The 22500-nt window shown below is 53.5% G+C and overlaps 2 protein-coding genes across 6 annotated transcripts in view; one reads left to right on the top strand and one right to left on the bottom strand.

Annotated features, from left to right (window-relative positions):
- ANKRD11 (ankyrin repeat domain containing 11) overlaps positions 1-22500 on the bottom strand; it is a 168118-nt gene that overhangs the window by 38751 nt on the left and 106867 nt on the right. For 4 of the 5 annotated variants that reach the window (XM_067302349.1, XM_067302347.1, XM_067302350.1 and 1 more), the window contains one exon: positions 4273-4417. The exons of the other annotated variant lie outside the window; for it this stretch is intronic. In XM_067302349.1, the coding sequence (XP_067158450.1) occupies positions 4273-4359 (87 nt within the window). In that variant the 5' untranslated portion in view covers positions 4360-4417. The remainder of the gene's footprint in view (positions 1-4272; positions 4418-22500) is intronic. 5 annotated transcript variants of the gene reach the window in all.
- ACSF3 (acyl-CoA synthetase family member 3) overlaps positions 1-22500 on the top strand; it is a 178353-nt gene that overhangs the window by 139665 nt on the left and 16188 nt on the right. The window lies entirely within an intron of this gene.

Here is a 22500-nt window from a genome sequence, read left to right as displayed (position 1 = left end):
TCTGCGAGACCCGCGCCAGGGCCCCGCTTCAACACCGGCCAAACCTGACCCACGTCCCAGGCTCTCACGCGGAGATTTGCACTGCCAGGGGATGGAAATCCCCAAACCTCTTTGCTCTCCAAAACGAGCTGAAAGCATTTCAGATTGCAATAAGAGCAAAAACGAAGCAGCAAGGAATGAAACCAGCACTAGCAACGCAGCAAGCAGAGCAGCCCAGCACTGCAGCGCTCCGGACCTGCTGCCTCGCGAGATGCCCCGCTCGCCAAGCCAACACCAAAAAACCCCGTAAAAAGCAAACGTTGGGCTACTGGCAGCGTCCGTGCAGTAATGAAGGCAGCACGTTGTCATTTCCTGAACCGCTTTCTGTCAGCCGAGGTGGCGAGCGCAGAGGGGAGGAGAAGGGCTCCTACCCTGCGCTACAAAGGGAGGTGGACAAAGCTCTACCCACTCGCCAAGAGCACGCGGGACCCGGCGGGAACCCAGCCCTGGTACCCCCCAAATCCGAGTCCCTCGTTTGTGGCCTTTCCAAAACCAGGGTACAACATACACACGTGCACGCAAAGTTTTAAAAACATCTGAACTTGCGTCATGACCAATGCTGCAACAAAACATCCAAAATACTGAGAAAACTGGAATTTAAGTCCCATTCTTACATGTCTTAGGTTTTATTTAGACTTTTTAAGAAGAGACCACCCTCCAATGATTACGTGCCATTTATCTTCAATGAAACTTTGGCTGTTATGTATCCCAGGCCCTTGGTACCGCTGCCAGCGTCACGCGGCACCGGGGCGGTTCTGCGCGCCACTCCGCTCCGCAGTCAGGCAGTGCTTGGATGCAGCACAGAGGAGGCAGGACACTCGCGTGGATTCGAGAACAGTCAACAGACGAGGACTAAATTCCCTTTTCCGAAACTGGGAGAAGAGCGAGGGGAAAAACCGAGAACTTTTTAAAAGTGCAGGAAAAATCATGAAATAGAAGCAAAGTGTATTTATACTGCTAACATTATCACGGATAAGGAGTGTAGTAGTTTTCCCTCTTCGCTGTTGTGGTGCTGGGGCCACGGAGGCGATGGAGTTTGATCTGTCTGTAGCAGCCCAGCAGAGCGCTCCCCCAGCAAACCTGCCCTCGCTACCAAGGACCGACCACCCGCGTCCCCTGGGAAAAGGCGAGGGGGACAACGCGCTCAGCGGTTTTTCTAACACGGATGCCATGCGGTCTGCGTAGTCACCCCGGGCTAGCTGCTACAAGCAAGTCCGCAGCCAGGGGTCAAGCCCAGTTCTGCTTAGTATTCAGCGCAGATGTGGATTTCTTCGAAGCCACTGCAGCAAAAACGTAACTCGGGCTATGCAAGTCAGCCTGTTTCCCCACGAAGAGAAATCCTCTATCACGGCTTCTGAACACAATCTATAACCATACAGCAAGTGATTTAGGTCCTGGGCATATCAGGAAATGGTTTCAACAACTGATACTGTTCTTACTGTGGTGCTCTGCTCAGTTTAAGTTATGAGTAAACTGTTTCTGGAATGAGGCTCTGTAGATCTATATAAGAAAGGAGAATTATTCATATATGGTATGCATATTTTTAAGAAACCCTTAAGGCTGAATTCAACCAGAAACAGCTCCTGCGGCTGCTGATCATCTCTGACCTCAGTCCCTTCCCCAGCAGAAGGCCATATAAGGCTTGCAACACCGATCCGCGCGCCCGACCGTCCCGCTGCCTCCGGCTAAACTCAGGAGAAAAAACTCCTTGCGGAAGAGCAGCAAAGCAAGGCTTCGGATGTGCTGGCCATGAGGATGCAGCTGAGACACACGGTCTTTTTAAAACTATTTCACTGTCGCGGCTGCGCCAGCGCAGGTGACATCTCACCGGTTAATACCTCATCCCACGGCAGACGGCGGAAGGCTGAGCGCTCGGAGGAGTTTGCTCTCTCACTTACCAATTAGCTCTACAACCGAGAGGCAACAGCTCGCACGCTCTTCCACAAAGCACAAGCCTTCCGTGGAAAGGGCAGCTTCCCAGGGAGCCTGCCTTTAACATTTTGAAGCACAGCACTTATAGATTTACTGCAGCGTTCAGCCCACCAGGAAAGCCAGCCAACAACAGAACTGCTGAATATCCTATACGTTTAACTTTTGTTTAGTGCTAGCGTTTCCAAGCCCAGGAATATGAAGTCTGTTTGTTTAATGTCAAAACCACTGTTCATATTAAGGTCACATTGAGAGGAAAACGCTTAAGTGTAACAAAGTTAGGGCTCTGCGCTGTTCTCCCCGCATCTCGTTGCATTGCAGCTCTGGCGCCTGCCGGGTCCCTCCACGAGGCGCAGCTCGTCCAGGCTGGGGCTGCTGCAGCGGCGACGCAGCCGCTCTCCCCGTTCCTTAGTCAACCCCGAGAGCAGGCTGGAAGCGTTGACAAATGCAAGATAAATTAAAAGCAGCAGCTTCCTTGACAGGCGGGTACAACAGCGTCTGCAAGCAGAAGGTCTAACAACCAAGTGCTTTTACCCTTAGTCACTGTTCCAGCTCACGTTTCAGAGTTAACTAGAAATGGGATGATTTGCTGCACAACGTCCTTCGGCCAATTAACTTGGATCTCGGCTCAGTCCCTGGAGGACAACAGCCTGCAAGTTTCTTCACTGTTGAGAAGGCCAGAACCAAGTGAGCAGAAAGACTATTCCCCTTCCTCCCTAAATAACCCTGTCCCCCAGGTCTGCACTGCTGCCTTTCAGTGGGAAACATAAAACTGCGTGCAAGATATTTAGCCGAGGGAAATAACTACAGTTCCCAGCGTTCCTAACAGCATTCAGTAAATCTACTCTGTAAATAAACTGCAGGCTTTAAGCTGCCATGAGTGGATGAAATAAAATGGAAGTTGATTCATACTGTAACTGTTCTTTCCCTTCTGAAGCACCTGCTCCAGCATTAAGCTGCTTATGCACAGCACCGAGAAAACCCCGTATTTACATACCCTGCGCTCCAATCTGCATTTCTGGTTTTCAGCCTCATTTGCCAGGAAGAGGCAGGGTAAATTTTGGTACCTTCGCTACACACCCGACGGCAGCTGCTTCTCCCCACCCGACAGCACGGCTGCCAGTTTTTGCCCTCCTCCTGCGGGCTCCACGCTGCGCCCGACCGCCGGGACCCCTCCAGCACAGCTCTGCAACAGATTTCGATGCGCGCGCGCGCAGAGACGCAGGCAGGCAAACGGGGCAGATGCTACCTGCTCACTTGATAACTAAATTCCTGCCTGGGATTCTCCTGCTGGGCATCCACCGTTTTCCTTGTTTTGTCCACAATATGGCCCCAATTCTTTAGGGGAAAGTAGAGTTACTAGAATTACACAACGCAGGTAAGATTCCAGGAAATGAGAGAACAAGAGATGCAGCATCGTCGCTGCTAATAAAGCTCAGTTTCCTCTATCATGCTTGGGGAATGCTGAGAAACTGGACCAAGGGGGTGAAAAGGGGGTGTGCAAGGTATTTGTGTCCATAGCAGAACACAATAAACGTAGGTTCTAATTTTTACTTAGAGGTAACATTTTGTACACAGCTTTCTTCACAGCTATTTACTGGAAACTACCAATACACTGAGAAAGACCAAAAAAGCCGAAAGGGAGGAGGCACAGCTTGGAGCTGCAACAGACGGCAGGAATTGGGGGTATGGGAAAGAAGGGGCGAAGCATAAGCTTATTTATCCTTAAACTCAGATTTCATTTCAGCATCCTCATCTCAAGCACAGTCAAAACCTAAATCCCTCAATTAAAACCCCAAAAGCAACAATTTCAGCAGAGCAATTCGCATGCCGACTCCTGGTCAGCTGTTACTTAGAGCCCAGACTTGGGGGTGAAGCCAGAACAGCTGAGTGTCTTACACAGACACTGCATTTACAGCGGTGAGAAAAGGAGGAGAAACACTTCCCTCACACAGCGTTTACTTGAGAGATCATTGCATTATTTCTTCTTTCAAAGGCTTAGTGTAGAAAGCTTCAAAAACTGACAGTATTTCTGGAAGAGAGCGCTTCCCAAGCGTTCCCTAGCGTTCAGCCAAGCCAAGGCTGCTCAGCTGTAGCACTTCCCAGGGAGCATTACAGCCACCAAGAAAACAAAACGGACCTCATGCGCTGGCTTAGCGCCGATAAACAGACCGATTCAGGTTCAACACCAGGTGACAGCAGCCCAGGGCAACCTCCTGACATATCAAAGCCTGGCATGGCTTGAAGACATCAGGCACAAGGGGCAGCATCCCAAAAGGAAGGCAAGTAAACAAAACGTGCTACCTTTTTCCCCGTTTGTTTCTCCACCATGTCGTTGCTGAGAGAGAAATCTTCTGGCTGTGGTGTTTTAGAACACCCACCCTTGGGCATCGTTCTGCCTTCCTTACTTGATCTTCATTTATGCTGCCATCGCCTCATCATCAACCGTCTGTTTAGAGAGAGGAAAAGAGAAGTTAGACATCCCAGAAGGACCATTCCAGCGGGAGAAAAGGCAAGACGCATCCCCGGGGAACAGATCCGCACCAAACTCCTCAAAGGCAACACCAGGAGGCTGCGACACCTCCGAATGCCGTGCACCTCGGCTCAGCGTGGGCCGAAGAGCTGCTGGCTTCTGACACCTTTCGCGTGGAAGCAAACAGCGACCTGCTGTCGGAGTATTAGGTTATGTTAAATATAACTTCCTTCACGTGCAACGGGGAGCCTAAAATGGACTGTGCCCGAGCAGAAAGCAGCGCGCCTCCTGCTCTTCACCTGCAGCGTTACTCAAAGTCTACGTGGAGCTTCTTGCAGCCACGGCACCCCCAGGGACCAGCGACATCGCGGTGGACCCTCCGCCCGCGCGTTTGCGGTGCTGAGCACTTTGCTGCCACGCAGTTCGTCGCACTGATTTCCCAGACAGCTCGGAGGACTAATACAGGAATCGCTTCGCTGTGCTAAATTGCAAAGTCTACTTATAAAACGCACTTTTTGAACGGGTCTGCATCTTGCGAGAGGGAAACGGAAAAGGCAAACAAGGCACGCCGCGCTCCGAAGGGCTGCTGAAGGGGGCTGGCTCCTCTCCCCCCTCCACCTCGCGCTGCCACGGCGCCTTGGCCTAGGTAAGACAATTCGGCAGGATAACAAAGAGCTCCGCGCTCCTGCCACGGGTTGCCTGGTTACAGAGCTGAAAAGACAACTGACATCTGAAACATGGAGAAGTACGAGCTGGAGCGGAGATCGGGAATAGGGGCTGAAGCCCAAGCAGGCAAGGCCTTTTTAGGTGAACAAAAATATCTCCTCTCCCGGGACCGCCGGCTAAAAAGCACCAGTGCAACAGTATATTTCAGACTAGTGACCCGCATCAATTCCTATAGCAAAGGTCTCGTCGTACTTGCGCTGAAATGGTATAAACAGGGACCGTTTGAAAACTCTTTCCCCGGCTAATTGCCACCTGACAACGCTACACATCGCACCCATCAACTTCTGATAATAGCGGCTGGATTTCTGCACAGCTACAACTGCAGGAAATTGTCCAGGAACAAAGTCGTTCCAGAGCTCCATCACAAGACTGGGAATTCTGGGGGCGGGGGAAGAAACGGCAAACACAGGCGAAAAGAGGAGCCAAGGCCTCCTGCCCACCGGGCGCTGGGGAGGCGAACGGCACGCGGTAGTTGGGATGCCGAGACGCGTCCCGAGCAGCAAGGCGCGAAGCCGGCGGTGCTTGCGGGGCGCCGGCAGAGCCCCCAGCTTCCCCAGCCCACAGCCCCAAGCTGCCCTAGCTCGGCTCTTCCACCAGCACGATATTTTAGAAGTACCACGGAGATCCCGTCATAATTTAAATATTTATACTTCACAGATTTTAGGGTCCTTTGGGTTGGTTTGTGGTTTTTTTCTTAAAAAAAAACCCTAAAAAGTGACTCACAGGCGCCACCCCAGCCCTGCAGCAGCACCAATGGCTGGACCGGGCAGCCCTGAGATGCCACGGAGGTGCCACCCCGGCAGGAGACGGCTCTCCCGGGCGGCGAGGCCTCTGCCCGGCAGGGACGGCAGTCACCCACGCTCAGCACGGAGGCCTCAGGCCCGGGGTCTCCTTCCGACCCCCTCCCTGCTCAATGAGGGGGCGGCTCCGGCGCCGAGGTTCGGGTGGCCCCACCAGGAGATGGCCTTTCCTCTAGGACCAAGAGAGCAGCACAGGAGCCCCCGACACCGCGGCCGAACCGGAGGAGACGGGAGCACGCAGCGAAGGCTGACCGGCTCTCCTTGCCGCTGCCCCCGGGAAGCCAGAGGGGAGGGAGAGTCCAGAAAATTCAGCACGCCAACCCGACTTGTCCCCAGAGAGAAGACGGAAGAAAATGCTCTTGCAGCAGGGGAACGACTGCAGAAACCTTCGTCTCCAAATAGCTGCTTTTCATCATTTTACGGGCCTATAGCCCAGCACAAGCGTCAAAGTTCGAGCACCACAAGGATGGACTAAAACAGCACCTTAAAAAGGCCCAGCAGCCGTCCTGATGCGCTAGGAGCTTTGGAGCGTGCAATCCCGGCGCCGAGCCGCCTGTCCGGGGCGCTCCGGCACTCCCAGCCGCTGCTTCAGCTACGCAGAACGAGCCGGTGTTTGAAGAAGTTCAGTTCTGGTGGCGCACGCAGTGCTGCACCGAACGCGGTGCTCCTGGAGCATGGGGCGGCCGACCCCCCTCAGACCCCAGCCCAGCGCCTGGGTCTCCCGGTGCCTGTTATCCTGGGTTTCGCTCGAGCGTGGTCCCAAACACGGGAGTTATTTCCTCTAGAACAGCTTCAGGTGTTTACAGCCTCGAGAAGCTGGATCTGCCAGGCGCTGTCCCCTGATCTGCGCGGTTTGGGAACGTTCCCCCCTCCGTTTCCCCTGCCAGCCCTTACTAAAGGGCATTCCAGCCGGGAAAGGAAGAACAAGGGCTTGAACGCGTGCGGGCAGGGGAGGCCGGGAACAGCAGGAGCGCTGGGGTCGGTCAGGAGGGCGCGAGCAGCCTGGCACCGGCATCCAGGCAGCCATCTGAGCAGACTCAATTCAATACCCATCGAAAATCCAAGAAATGGAAATTCAGAAGACTTGTGTCAGGCAATGGAAGTTTACCTGTGCTTTATAAAGGCTGTTAAAAACAAACAGCCTCGCTTATGGCAGGTACCTGAGCGCAAGGACCAGCACGTACGGGATCAGAGCCCAAGCACTGCTCACTTGAAACCAGCCCTGAACGCAGGATGTCACCTCCTGGGCCTCGCGAGACTTGTTCTTCTGGCCTGCACACTGCCAATTTATTCTTGAAAAAGAATCTTGTCCACTCTAGATGCCTCAGTGGCTGCTCGTAGCCGGGGTATATACCTATTCACGTGGAGCTCCGAAAACCTGTTTAACTGAGAAAAGGCCAGACGGATGCCAGATTAATTCTGCACCCCTTCTGTTCATCTAGCTGACTCATTACACTTGGAAAGCTGGCTGCCTCTTCGTGTAAACAGAGCACTGGCCTATTTAACAGCTTGCAGGGAGTATTACATTTGCACAACAATTACCAACAGTGCTCGCAGTCTTCCCTTCGTTTCAAGCACGTTTAATAAGAGTCAGAGGGGAGGTACAAATTCCCAGTCCGTAAGAGCTGTCCCCAGCTAGAGGCAGAGGTAGAGGGACGGCAGAGCGTTTTAAAAGAGCAAACCTGGGGCTTTGGTATTACGTTTGGCTTCAATCCCTCCTAATCCGAGGGCTGGACAAGCCACCCCCCCTCGCTACTCTCCTGCTCCAAACTTCACCTCCGCACCAGGAGACAGTCGCCAGCGTTGCTGTTTTGCAAACAATTACCCCAAACTCTTGAACCGCCCGCTTCCGCGAGAAGCGGGAGAGCAAGCGAGCGCAACGCGCCATAATCCCTCGCGCTTCTCCCGGAAAACAAAGGCGCATTTCCCGCTGGCTGGCTGCCAGTGCTGCTGGCCTCGCCGTGCCGTGCCATGCCGTGCCGTGCCGCCCCGCGCGCCCTGACGGCAGCCCCGCACGCACGCGTCCCTGAGGCTCCTGCGCCGCACGGAGAGAAGCGCCGCTAGCAGCCGCCGCAGCGCGGGAGCTCGCAAGCCGGGTGCGCGGCGCCGGCCAGGGCTGCCAGGCGGCTCGAAGCCCCGAGCGGGCTCCGGGCACAGGTGAGGGGCTAAGCCGGACCAGCACAGAGCTACGCGGCTGGAACCTGCTGCAAATTCGCCGGCAGCCAGCGCGAGCACTGCCCGTTACAGGAGAGGAGAGATTTCATTAACGAATCGAATGCAAGTGACATATTTGAACTCCACATTCGAACATTCCGCGCTTTTACGGGCACAGCCGTTCCAACGAGTAACATCCACACCTGAGACAAGGAAGAGAAAATACAAACAGCGCTGAGGGCTGCCTGCGCTCCCGGATGCGTGTCAGGGCCGGAGCGGCCCGGGCTCGTACAGCTTTGCTTGCGTGACCCTGGGCCGCGCTGCCCACCGCGCAGGGCGGAGGTGCAGGACCCCAGGCTGCCGCAGGACCCCGGCCCGGGCGCACGTGCGCGGCCCCCTCGCCCTGCCGCGCACCCGCCCCACGGGGCTCCTGCCATTTCTGTCTGAAGCCACAACAGCTTAGCCCGCGCCCGGGATCTGTGCATCGGAGCTTGCCCGTATCCTGCCAGCTTGGAGGGAAAAAGATGGTGCAGACTTCTTTAAATGCCAGGCAATAAGAAAAAGCTGGCTGAAGGCTCTTCTCCATTACAACAGCAACAAAAAAAAAATTCAAGGATGGAAATCAGAGGCGCAGACGTTATTTGCACATATCCAACACATTTGTTTGGTCTGTAAAGGTTGGCATGTGAACAAGTCCCTTTTAAATGTAAAACTTTTAAAACCTCATGATCCTTTTGAGGACTTTGTCCCAGAAAAACAGCTATAACAACAACTCAGGCGAATCGCATTCAAAATTTGACCCCCCCCAAACACTGGAAATCATGCAAAGAAAAACGAAAGTTGAGCTCTCTTGGAATATGCTCAACTCTGCCCTTCTCCATCACCCATTTGACACCTGACTTCAAATATATCTGTCACCTTTCGGTGAGGACCGTCTCCGAGCTCTATAATACAGTGGCACCTGCTGAGCCCGTACTAAACTCACACTTTGCATCACAAGCACGTTGCGTGTTCAGAAAAGCCCTCACGCCTTCAACGGGGCCCGGACCACGTGCACGCTGCCTGGGGCTGCTTCACGGGCACCTTCCCAGCAGCAAACAACTGCTCTCCACCCGTTCGTACTTCACCGCTCAGGCCCACGCCGTAACACAGGAGGCGAGCACCTGGCTGCGCTTGCGAGCGCCGGCGGGACCTGCGCTTTCAGGAACAACGAACAACTGCTCTTTGTGCTCCGGTTCGATTCAGGAAGAGTAAAGTCCATCTTTTTCTATCATCAATGCAGGAGCACAAGGACAGCAGGAATCCTGCAAGGGAGGCAGTGTAAACACAGGTGCATTTCGTTTAAGGAACCGTACAATGTGTAATCACAAAGATTAGCTATTAATAACCTACTGCAGCATGATGTGCTAATTCTTACAGGCATTACCAAAACAAGTAAGTACTACTGGAAAAATAAAGAGATCTCTGCATTTCTTCCTGGCCTGAAAGCAGCTGGTTGGAAAGCAAGTTCAGGCCATTTTGGATTAACTTAAACTTCAACACAGCAAGATCTTCTTTCTTTTCCACTGGAAATTCAGTATCTTTTGTTACTGGTTTTGAATGCGGATTTCACTCCCTATCAGGAGCCCTGATAGATGAACATCTTTCTTCACCTCTTAGCATGGCTTCTTCTCCCCTGCTCATAAAATTAGTTCCTGGTCCCCACAATAACCATCCTTTCTTCCGCCCTTCTCAAACATTTAGCTCATCTTTACCCACAGTGTTTTCTGATCTCCTGATATTCCCGTAACTACTAGCATCTGCATGTATTTGCATGGGGCTCGGGCAAGGCATGCCTGCTTTCTAAAACACATGCCAGCCAAACAGGCTTAGTAATATCAATTAAAGCAGCTATTAGTATTTCAATCATCTGTGAAACAGACACATCTTCCCAGTGCTTCTGCGGGCCTGAATAAAATAAAAGCAACGGAGAGCTGCAGACCACCACCGCCTTTTGCGTACGTGGACGCGCGCCCGGGTCGTAGAGGACCACCGACACGATTACGCTCAAAACCTTGCAGGACGCTGTGAAAGTGCAGCTCCTCAGCGGTCCTCCCGTGATGACTTGTTGCACAAAACGCTCCCTGCTAACTAGATAAACCACAACCCCCCACGCAGATGTAATCTCCGAGTGTCGCTTCCTGTCCTGGCACTTGAAGGAGACCGGGCCATGGGCTAAAATTACGATGACAACTGTAAGCTTTGTTATCGTATTGAGTGCTAGTATTTACCAAGGTTAAAGTTGGGAATTTCTGCCCAACTACACGGTGATGCAGAATATTCCAGACGGGACCATTCCCAGGTACAGGAGCACCAAAGTAAAGCGAGCCCTGGCAGGACCCTGAAACCAAGAGCAACCACATTGTCCATGTGGTTTCTCCAGGAGCAGCTTTTCCCACAAACCCTTCCCTCAATTATCTACATGCAGCTGCATCTCGATATTGCCACATTTCTGTATGATCTGGTGACCGGCCAAGGTTACAAAACTTCTGTTACAGTCAGTTCTCCGAGCTGCGGTCTCGGAGCGGGGTCAGCTGCGATGAGGAAACCTTCGGTGTAGCCCCAGTGTTACAGGAAGGCTGGAGCAGCTTATGGCCCCTCCGCACCACACCATTAGTCACCGTGGAAGATGCGATTACAACACAGTCGTCCTTTCAACACAGTCACAGGGTGGTTCCCGGCCCTTAACAGTAGCACCGGATCGAGAAGAGAAGCCAGGGCTCTGCACTTGGTGTCTCCTCTGCGACACCAAGAAAGGCATCAAGCTTCAGCCAGGGCAGAGCTGCAACCCAGTTCGCTAACACAGCTGAAGCAAGCACGCTGCCAGCCTGGTAGAGACGAACGTCCTGAAAACAGCTCAGAAATCTGCTCAGATATTCCCATTGCTGCTGGAGAGGGGGAATAAAGAGGATTATTTCCCCAGCGCAAGTTCATTCCAAGGGCTACACGAAACAATACCACGCAACCGCACAATGATGAGCAAGGCTAACCCTAAGACGACTGCACGAAAAGTATTTTGCATCAGTCACGTGCATTTAAGAGGAAAAAGTGGCCAAAACTACCCAACTCATCTTGCACACAGTCACACGCGCACAGAAAAGAGCAACTCTGACCAAAGTTGAGAGGCGCAAGGAGTGCAGAGCCTTCACCCACAGCTCAGGGCAAGCGGAGCAAGCGGCACGGTACGCGGGTTCACGCCACGCGCTGAAAGCCTGTCCCGACACGTCCAGCTACGGGGCAAGACGTGGATTCCCCCGACCGCTTTATTCTAGTAAAGTTTAACAAACAATGCAAATCTGCGTGCCGGTTTCTGGGACAAACACTTGTCTGTGACTGATCGGACCGAGGCCGCAAACTTATTTCGCAAGGGCAACATGTCATTTTGCTCTAAAACCCCACGAGGCCACGAGTTCCCGTTTACTTCAGTGGACCGCGAACACGGCCCTCCAGCCTCAGCACCCCGCCTGAGTTCCAGGAGACAGCAAGGCACATTTATTAGAGGTCCTACCTGTATATACACAGCTTCTGTGCGTGCTAGAAAGCTGCCCTTGCTAGTGGCTCAAGCTCAGGACTGACCAGGACGTCCAGCGTGGTTTCTGATGGACAGTATGCCCGGGCGACTTTCTGAACCTCAGTTCACTCCTCCGTAAAAGGAGGATGCTGCCACCTCTCCCAAGCGTCCAGGCAGCGCTTTGCCGCCCTCAGTGGAAGGCACTATACACAGGCAACACGACTTCTCGGGTGATTCGGATGTAAGGCACAAAATGGGGAAACGCTCAGCCCCACGAATGCCACCCAAAAAATGATGACTGCAACTGGTGGCCACGGGTCCAGTTCCCAACTGGGACTTACAAAAGCAGCCAGCTTCGCTCCTTTCCCGGTCCGCAGCTCGGTGAGCCACGCCGCAGGTCCTCCCCGGGCCCGGCACATGTACACGTGCACATATACGCACACACGCAAACACATGCACAGATATATACAGCACACACGCGCGCTGCAGTAAAACCACCGGCGAGGAAAGTTTTGTTCTCCAGCCCCATCCATTTTTTCTCAGTTACATACTTCGATATGCAGAAGCACAGCGCTTAAAGGCCACCTTTAACTAAAAAGAAACCTAAACGCTCAAACAAACATGCCCTCAGCTTTGGGTGGCGACAACAGCCAAGAGCGTCCATTACCCAAGCGATAAACGGAGCAGAACCGCTTTGCGAAAGGTCCCGCAGCCAGCGCCACGGAGCCGCCGCAGCCGAGCCAGCCCCGGCTCCGCGAGCTCGCGCAGGCCCTTCCCCGAGCCCCGTTTAACCCCACCGTTGGCCCGCGACGCTTCCCCCGCGTGCAAAGAGCCCACGGCGTTCGCAGCAACGCGCCTCTCTGCTCCCCTGTCCCTGCGCGATTCGCGCCGGTCCCTCTCCTTCCACCTCGGCATCTTCCAGACTGCTGCAGTACGCCCAAAGCTTTCCCAAAGCGGGGAAATCCCAGGAAGGTTTTGGTGAATTCAAGACTAAGCGCTAGGCAGCAGAACAACCTCACCGATCACCTCCGTCCAGGCAGGGCCCGGCAGGCGCCAGGCTTCGGGGAGGCGAGTACAGCGCTTCCCCCCTTCGCTCCTCTTCTGGCTCTGCAAACACAGAAGTTGCCGGGTTTGGCTCTCTCTCGCCTTTTGAACCGAGGACAGCGGTTTTGAGACTGATGTTTTACCCACCCACAAAACCCTCCACAGCCAAGCTGGATTTTGTTGGCCGCGCCGGTGGCAGCTTTGGACTGACAGGGCGAGACCTGCAGAGGGACACAAAACCCAGCCGTGGCCTCTCAGCGGCGTTCCGGCCGAGACCTGGAGCGCAGGGAAAGCAGAGACGCCCCGAGTTCCCGGACCAACCAGAAGGCTTCAGTTATACAGGGCACATTCTCCAAGTGCCACACTAACCTCCCAAATTGCCTATTTACACCCCCCCCCAAAGCTTTATTCACCCACAAATACTGGAAATGCACAGAAATGATAATAATACTCGATCCAGTGTTGGTGAGAGTCCATCTTCAAGCAGGAAGGTGGACTGGGTGACCCGGAGGTCCTTTCCGGCTGATGTTTCTAGGATAATACCACCGCACAGGCTTCACGCACGTGACTTCTGACGTTGCACTTCAGCAAAGCAGCCTCCTAAACCGCCCGCCAGAACGGCGGTGGAAGGAGATGCCCACCCAGAGACTATCCAAGGCTCCTAGACAGACCTCCCAGCCTCAGCGCTCCCAGTCAGGGCGGCAACGTCCACCACAAGGTACAGAGCCAAACCCGGCACCACCAAAAACCAGCCTGGGACAATGCATCAAAGCTGCAAACAACTGCGCTCCCGGCAAACACACCAAACTCGTGATGTTCTCCCTCAAGATATGGAAAAGACTGATTCATAGCTCACATTAAACTGTGAAGTCTGCAAGCACGAAAGGAATTTGGAAGGAAAAAAAAAAAAAAAAAAAAAGTCGAGGCCATTTCAAGCCCTCGCTTTCTGCCAGGGCAGCAGCGAGACAGGGAAGCCTTTCTCGCAAGCACGGCACGCACCACGGAGCAGGCACGGCACGCCGCCAGCGCCAGCCACCTGGGACGCGGAGGGGGACGCGTGGGCCGGCTGGCGGGCCGGGTGCCGGGCGCTGTGCGGAGGCCGCGGGGCCGGTCCTGGGCTCGGGGCAGCCACGCACACGCTGCTGCTCTCCGCGGCGGCTCCCCGCACATCCCCGAAGGGCCGACGCTTCCTCCGAGCCACCGCGCTCCCTCCCAGCGACGCCGTCACCACACTTTCTGTGTTACTTAAAAAAGACACCGCGGTTCTCCTAGCCCCAAAACACTGATAACAACACGGCAATTCCGAGATTTTTTTTTTATCCTCAATGCAAGCGCAGCTCGGTTTGGAGCTGACGACAGACCACCACCACCACGGTGCTGCTCAACAAGCTGTACTACCGCCGAAAGCCTGCTGCGCTTCTGCCGGGTCCTACGCAGCACCAGCCGGCACGGAAAACTGAGCACGAGCTTCTACAAGCAAACCACGTGCTCTGCCGCGCGCCGCCGGGCTCACGAGGAGACGCTCCTTGCCCGTCACCTCCGCCGTCGCTGCTCGTTTTGCTTCAGAAGCCAAAGTTCACGTTCCCTCGTCCTCCTTCAGCGAGCGGGGCCTCCACCGCCGCACGTGGCTGCAGGGTACGCGGGCACCAGGGATCCTGGTCAGGGATCCTGGCCGTAAATACGCAAGGGGGAGGTGGGCATCGTCTTCCAGGTAACAGCAGGAAAGGTTTTAGCATAATACAATTCCGCTGTTTTGCAAAGAGTCAAATCGAGGTTAATTCTTCACAAGCGTACGATTCTCCTCTTTTCTTCCTCCATCTCCATCTCACAAAACACAGTGCTTTTGAAGGTGATCTACTGTATATAAAGACATAGGAATGCATTTACCAAAGTGAGTATATTCTTGTATAGGGGAAATCCAATTTTCTCTGCAATGCTATTGTTGAACATGTCATTAGAGCGAGAGTGATGGAAAGCGGTAAAAACGGGCCTGCTTCAGCAAATCATTTCTTTGAGGACGTAGGCTCCCCAACCTTTAAAAAAACCTGAGCGCCCCTCCTCGCTCTGGGCCTAATTAAGTTACCTATACACAGGGCCTCGGCCCTTACGTGCAGGGTGAGATGACTTGTTAGAAAGCTGCTGCTTAAACACGCGCTGAGAAATGAGTGATGTTAAAAGTACCTAGAGCTGCAATTCAGCAGCTAACCGCATACGCAAGCCCCTTCCAGGAAACCTTCACCTCTGCAGATGTCCTCATCAATGTTTCAGATCTACACCCTGGGCCCTCCAAAGAGCCTCAGCGTTTTCAGAAAGGCAACGTTCAGACAAAAAATGCGTGTGGCAAGTTTAGGGAGAAAAACGGATCCTCCGCCTGCCTCCTTTTCTTCCTTAAAAGAGCGCGGTCTGTCTCCCAGCTGCGTACTGCATTCGCCTCCCCCTCACGCTGAAGAGTCAAATGTGACAACACCACACTTGGGAGCAAAATTTCGAGAAGGGAGGGATCAAAGGAAGGCTTATTAACCTCAGAGAGGAAAAAAGAAATAGAAGCCACAAATAAAAGGTAGCCTCTGTCCCCGAGAGCAATCCAAAGCCAGGCTGCAAATATATGTCCTGCTAGAAAATAACACATTGAGGGACCAGTTAAGGAGCCAAGCCTTGGAAGCCTAAATCATTACGATTTAGGTAGAAGTGGTGCAACCAAGCTGCTGTGTACACGCCTGGTCCCCCAGGTCTGGGCTAGTCCGACACAGCCGGCACCCGGCAGGTCGCATCCCACCCAGCGGTCATGGGACACGTTTTAGGTCCTCCCGGTAATGTTGCACCGAGTATCATATTGCTTTTCATATAAAAGCATCGAGACCTGATCAAAACCAACTTCGGTCCCCATGTCCTGAGGACTAAACCTTCTCCAGGCAGGGATAAAACCCAGCCTTGCGTAGCGGCACGTCACCAGGAACAGAGTTAAAACCAAGCCTGCCCTGTCTGTCCTCGGAGGCTGGTCCGCACCGGCGATAGCTGGCGGAGAGGGCTGGGGCTCGGTGCAGCACGGCTAGCTACGCTTCCCTGTCCAGTGGTTATTCTGACCCGGCTGAAGCCTCGAGGGCCAGACAGGAGTGTCGGGTTTTGGCGGTCTCCGTGCTTCGTGCTTGAGCTCTTGACATTGTCCTTTACTGCAGCACTTCTGATGGACCTCTCGGTGGCCAAGAGCCCACCTGCGCTGCACACTAGCGCTCACAGAAAACGGCTCAGCCAGCTCCAGGCTGGAAAATGCTTTTTCCCCCCCAAACACAATGGCAACGGAGACCGAAAATATTAAAGAGCTGCAGTTCCCAAACTCTGAACCGTGAACCACAGCCAACCCCTCCAGGCTTCTTGCAGACCACCATACAGCCTTATCGACAAACTTCTATTTGGAAACACGGCACGGCAGAGCCCATACGACTCCAAAGACCTCTTATCCCTGCTCCAAGAAGCCACCAGCAGTTTGCATACCACAAACCTAGAACTGGAGTACATGGAGCTCATTACTTAAAGAACAAGGGATCGCCTGACACCTTAATTCAACAGCAAGCCCCTAAGCTGGCCCGAGCCTCGGTAATGTTAGCCCCGCGAGCTCCAGGAGCGACGCTGGAATTTCAGGGCTCCCTTTGGCTGTTTGCATTCCTACCCGATTGGCACAAGCAGAGTTAAACGCTCTGCACCTGCCAGGGGTTTGCAGCGTGCCCGCTGCGTGCACGCTTCGGAGAGCGGCTCTCCGGCCCCCGGCACGCCGCGTTTCCCCTCCGCGCGCTGTTTGCACTCGGTAGCGGGCTGCTGCCCCGGCCGCTGCCTGTGCAAACAGCGGCCCCGCAAGCTGCCGCGCCGGCTCAGTATCGCGGCAACGTGGCCGAAGCCAGCTTTACAAACTCACAAAGTGTGCAAATTAATTTTGTTATCCGCTCTTGCACATCATGAGGAGGGAAAACAAATAAGCTGCCTGAAAGTACATTCTAGTAATTATTAACACGGCATAAGTTAACCCCATGGGAGTGGGAGGAAAGAATGGCAGGAGAGACTTGCGCTTTTCTTTCACTTTATTATACAGCACATCAATATTTTTTAAATATAAAATCCAGTCTTATGCTGTATGTTATTCCCTTTTTAACCCAAGGATTCTTCCTTTGCTTGGCTGAACCTCCACATTCTCTCAAACATTTACAAAGTAAAAACGGCCATCAAATATTTCACGAGCAATGGACAAACATGATCTTCACTTCCATTTGCTTTTGGTGTGATTTATCCCTCTCTCTGGCTCGCTCTGTCTGTCTCACACACACACACACACTTACTACTTTTGCAAAAATCTTTTTCTCCGGCTCCATAAGTAAGCCGCTGTACTGAAACCCAAAGCTACTAGTGTGCTCCACTAAAGGCCCCAAAAAGAGGGATTTACAAAGCACGTAAACAGCAAACGGAAGTTTCCCAGCGAAGACCCAGTGCACACACGCAGAATGAAAACAGAGATCGAATGCAGCAGGGCGAGCGAAACGGGAGCAGGGCCTCGGGGCTCACCCCAAAGGGGAGCCAGCGGCAGGGCACCTTTCCCGATGGATCTGCCTAATGTAATTCTGTTTTTAGAAAGCTGCAGTTAATTCATGTGGTCTAAAGATACAAATACCTCAAATTTCAAACTGGAGGCACATAACGCTTAGGTAAAATTGTCAGGATTATGAAATGTTGTGAATATATGAAATGTTCTTTGGCGATGACTAAAACACAGGTATGCACTGAGCGCTCTGGTTGCTGTTTTGCTTTAAATTAACGACATCCGTCAGCTTAGCTGCAATGCTGGTTTGTAGCAGTAATCCCCCCTCCCGCCCATGCAAACCAGAGCAAAAGCTGAGATTTAAATAGTGTTGCACAAAATAATTTAATCCAACACTGTACGTCTGGATTACATGATCCCTTCTCCATACTGACATGCACAAAAAACACGTCGTAGCAAAATATGCATTTATGGAGCCGGAATTTTTGTTTCTGGAATTCACTTAACTCTCATGCAATTACCCTAATTTTTAGAAATCCTAGTAGCTCCCTTGTCACCCCTGACACAATGGCTATAGATTATAATGCATTAACTGATCTAGAGCACCAGGAAGCACTCCTTTACAACTGTGCGAGGTGCAGTGCCTTTATTAAGAGCAGACCGGACTCTGACCTGCCCCGGCAGAGGTTTGTCCCAGTGGGATGCTTCGAAAATAAGTCCCGAGATGCCCAATTTGGGGGAATTTAGCTTTATCACGACAATTTGAGGGGATCTCAATTTGGCGCAGAAAATAGCAGACCACTCCGAACCCACAGCACCGCTGCGGCAGAACTCCAACAAATCTTAGAGAACTATTAGTGAGCCATTAAGAGGCACTGTCAGGACAGACAGGCTTTAAGATTAATTTGCAAGGGAGCTGTCAGGGATTTGAGGCTGCACCGGTTGCTGCAGCAGCTCCGTTTCCACTTTAAAAAGACTGTTGTGCGCACACTGTTTTGTTGGGGTCCCACAGTAATAACGCTATTTAAAACAGTCGATCCAGCTGGGTGTTTTTTAAGGTATTTAGTGCAGTCGCATTTTAAAACCCCTTTCCACACTAGTGTGATGCACGTGCATGCACACACGCCCTGGCAGCGCTGGGGTTCGAAGCAGATTAGCCAGAACCAGACCTGAACGCGGCCCCTGTATAAACCTGACGCTGCCAGGAGCATCCTCATACGGGTACGTACCGTCGCTGCGGGCCGCCGAGAGGCTTTCCCCCCGCGGCAGGCGGCTCACGGACCCCGCGCGCCGCTCCTCCCCTCCCCGGGGTTATTTTCGGAAGGGAAGCGCGGGCTGCGGATCTACAGTACTTGAAACGAACTCCCCAGCGGCTCCAAAAGCTTTTTACTCTCCCTGTTTTTGAGAATATCAATATAAATAGATCCGCGCAGAGATTCTTTCATGTTCTAATGGTTCAGAGATCCGCCGTGCTGCTCCGGAAGCCGGGCTGCCCTGAGCACCTCAGGCAGCCCAGGGACCCTCGGGGGCTTCCCCCAGTCTTCCCTCATGCCGATCCCACCGAAGGCAAAGCTGCGGCTCCGGGCGGCACCTCCGCGCGCCGTTCACACGGCATCGCTGCAGCTCACTGCCCCTCGGCGCAAGCCGAAGTCTCCGACGCCGGAATCCAAAGGGGTTTTCACCTGCCCCTCTGCTTCCCAGCCCTTTCCATATGACCCATGCAGCGATCGCGATGCGTTTTCACTAAGCCAGGTAAAAGCGCAAGGGTTTGAAGGAAGTCGCCCAGTCCCTTGCAGGGGTTTGCTGGGGTTTGTGCTTCATGTTCTCCTTTCTGCCTCTCCCAAAGCAAAAGGTTCCCCATCACAGCTCTGCACCACCCCCCCCCCCCCGCCGGACCCTTAGCTGGCCACGTCGTTTTACAAGAACAGCTTTAACCAGCACGTTTAATCTAGCTTTTCTTTTTTTTTTTTTAAATGAGCAGTATCATTTTTCCATAGGCTAACTCCACATGGAGTCAAGGATCATGCAACCTGGCAGTGCCGCTCTCCTCCGTGTTCACGGCACATGCACACTGCACAGCATTTCACCGAGCTCGGAGGCAAGGGGCAACACCACCAAGAGGGCAATTTCCCCACTTTCTGATGCCAGCAAGCGCCCGTTTCCAGGCCTGACGGGTCAGGATATCCTGGCCCCGAAAAGCTGGCTGTGTGCGGGGAACGCTGCCGGTCCTGAGCTGCAAGCCGAGCTCTCCAGCCGCAGCAGCGCGGGGAATGTCGCGGAAGCACCGTCTTGGGATCGTGCCCCCTCGCACCCATTGCAACCTCTGCCCGAGGGGGCCGAGGTTTAACGCGTTCTCGCCGGTGCCAGGTCCCGGGAGGTGGGACACGCTGCAGACGCGGGCGCTGATCAGCGTGCCCAGGCAGCGGAGCGCATCCCCGCGGGCGCTGCGGCGGCGCCTGAGCAAACCAGCCCGTTCACACGGCGCATGCTCGTCTCTAGCAGGGCCCAAGAGCAGAGGAGTCGCATCGGGTCGGGTTGGCCCCGTCCCCCGCGCAGGGCCAGCCAGCACGGGCTGCGCGCCGTACGGACCAGGCGCTCCTCTCCGAGCCCTGCTCGCGACGCGGTCCCGCGACCACACGTTGGTCCATGCCCGCGGTCTCAGGCTGAACGAGGGACCGGCTGCTGACACAACAGACCCCAGGCATTTCCCTGCGTTGATCTGGACCAGGTGACTTCACCCAGGCTTATTTTCTCCCTCCCGTTCTTACTCTCTTGCATCTTCAGCATGTGACTCAGTCTTAAGCCGAGTTTTGTCCTCATTTTCGTACAAGTTAAACACTGCTGCTGCCATCAGCCTAAGGGTGTGAGTCACAACCAAGACTGCGTATGAAACAATTTATTTAAAATTCAAGTAAAAACGTTAACACCTCAATACTGTACGGATAAAGTCTAGCTCTGTCCCGCCAGGCAGCGCGGCGGCGCCTGCGGCAGCTCCTCGCTGGGGCCGGGGCAGGACTCGCCGAGCCGAGCAGAGCCGAGCTAGCAGCAGCAGCCGCCAGCGCCGCCCGGTGCAACAGCCTCCCAGCGCCACGGTGCGCCTGTTTCGTTGGCGTTCCCTGTCCGAACCCATGTTTAACACCACAGTGTTACACGACAGCAAGAAAAATACTGCCGTGAAGCCCAGAAGAGCAAAGGCAAGGAAAGCTTTAAGGGAAACTTTAGTTGCACAACACCATGCCCTAGAATGAAGTCTCTTCCCAAGTGGGTAGGGGCAGTCTCAGGTTCTGAAACATAAAGCCAAACTTAGCCCCTCTGCGGATATTACTGCCTGGCAATGTTTCCTAACGTTTGGGTCTATTTATTTATTTATTTATTTTATCGGACACTAACACTCTTCACTACTCTGAAATTTTCTGGTTCTGAGTTCCATAGGTTTTTCCCTTTTTTTTTTTCCAGTTTTACATGCTCCAACACAATAAAGGCAAAAAGCAGGAAAGGATGCCATGCTTTCTCTGTAACTCACCTCTGATAGCTCCTCTCTAAATCCATTTCCATTAAGAAGGGTTAAAAACGTAAAAAAACCCACTTTAATGCAGAGTTAAGCTTGCTGACCACAGTGAGCAGGCCACTACACATGAGTACAGGCTGCAAATAGTATCAGGACACCTAGTAAAGGTCATATCCAAATTATTTATTTATTCATTTCAAATGAGGACATGACCCAAGCCGTCTCTCATTTGTCTCCTTTAAGCTACACATACTTGACTCAGGCGCTGCTCCCCCGGACGGCTCCCGCGCCGCGCGCTGCCCGCTGCCCTCTGCTTCTACCCGGCTCCGTGTCTGGGGAACTCGATGTGATATCCAACTCACATAGCAATGCTGCCAGTTTTCAATACTCTTTTCTAATGACTTCCTACCCTACTTTCTTAACAATTAACTGCTTTCCACTAAAACAGTGGTTTACACCGTTTTTCACAAAATGTTACCCCAGCAATGGCTTCTTCCCCCCTCCATCGGCTGTTCCAGTATAACCACTCTTTCCCAACCGGATCAAGGAACTCGCCCAGCTTTAAAACATTTTTGCCATTTTTTCAATCCGGCTCTGCCCCAGCCTGGTTTGCCGCAGCGCCTCAGAAATGCCACCGCGCCAGAGGCAGCAACGAGGGGCGAGCGCGTCTGCCGGAGCATCGCTCATGGAACCACGGCCTGGAGAGCAAGCCGCTGCAGACATCCCGAGACAGCTCACCTAAGCGGCATCCCGAATTAGCACCACATCAACGGACACGCGGGCGACTGAAATCACGGATATTACCGCCTGCCTCCGACTGACTTCAATGCAACGGTGCTTTGCACTTCGGGCTTTGCTTGCCAACTGTTGCCTCCGTCAGAAATGCTGCCAAATGCTGCCTTACGCTGCCTTGGCCTCCCCTACGACCTGCCATCTCCATTGCATCAAGCACTGCTGCCCTTGGGGCCATGCTCTGAGCCACATCCAGCAACCTGCCTGGGCTAAAAATACCCCCCGTATTTAAAAGTTTTCTCCACGGCTCCCCCAGCCCTTGAACTGGCACAACTGACCACGGAGATGCAGGACGGGCGCTGCCTTTGCCAGCCCCGTCGTCGAAATAAAAGCTCGAGGCATGGCCTCGCCAGATGAGGACGCGCTCTGGGCAACCCACTTGCACTTAGCACGTGAACGTCCTCCAGATATTCTGGTACATCGTGTCATCATGTGCAAATTGATATTACTGCACAAACAAGAACCTAGGCCATAGCACGGGTTTGCGTATCGTTTTACAAACACAGCCAACCTTGAGCTGTATCTGCCGGCACCTCGCGCAGAGGAGCTGCCGCTCGGCAAGGCAGCGCTAGCGCGGCGGAACCCGAGGGCAAAGTAAGGTCTTAAACGCGCACTGCCCGGCCAATCTGTCACTTGACAGAGGTCAAACAAACCAGTCCAAGTGACAAGACTCCTTGAGGCCAGACATCAACTAGAACCGGCTTAAATGCCAGTCACCTTAACAAATCCGCGCTGCAGTACTCCACTTTTTGCTGCCCTGCGAGGGGCTGAGGTCTTCGTTCCGAAGAGGATACAGCTGGAATTAGACAAAAACCACAGGAACGGGGTGTGATATAACACATCAAATGACTGGAGCGAGATGCTAAGCGTTTGCCCATAAAGTTCTTCTCTCTTTCCTGATGCTAACATCTGCCTGACCATTAAAGCAAGCAGACGACGTGCTGGGAGGCCTGATAGCGA

This window comes from Apteryx mantelli, chromosome 10 (assembly GCF_036417845.1).
Source record: "Apteryx mantelli isolate bAptMan1 chromosome 10, bAptMan1.hap1, whole genome shotgun sequence".
Classification (NCBI taxonomy): Eukaryota; Metazoa; Chordata; class Aves; order Apterygiformes; family Apterygidae; genus Apteryx; species Apteryx mantelli.
Note: the sequence above shows the minus strand (reverse complement) of the source record. Positions and strands in the feature narration are given on the sequence as shown.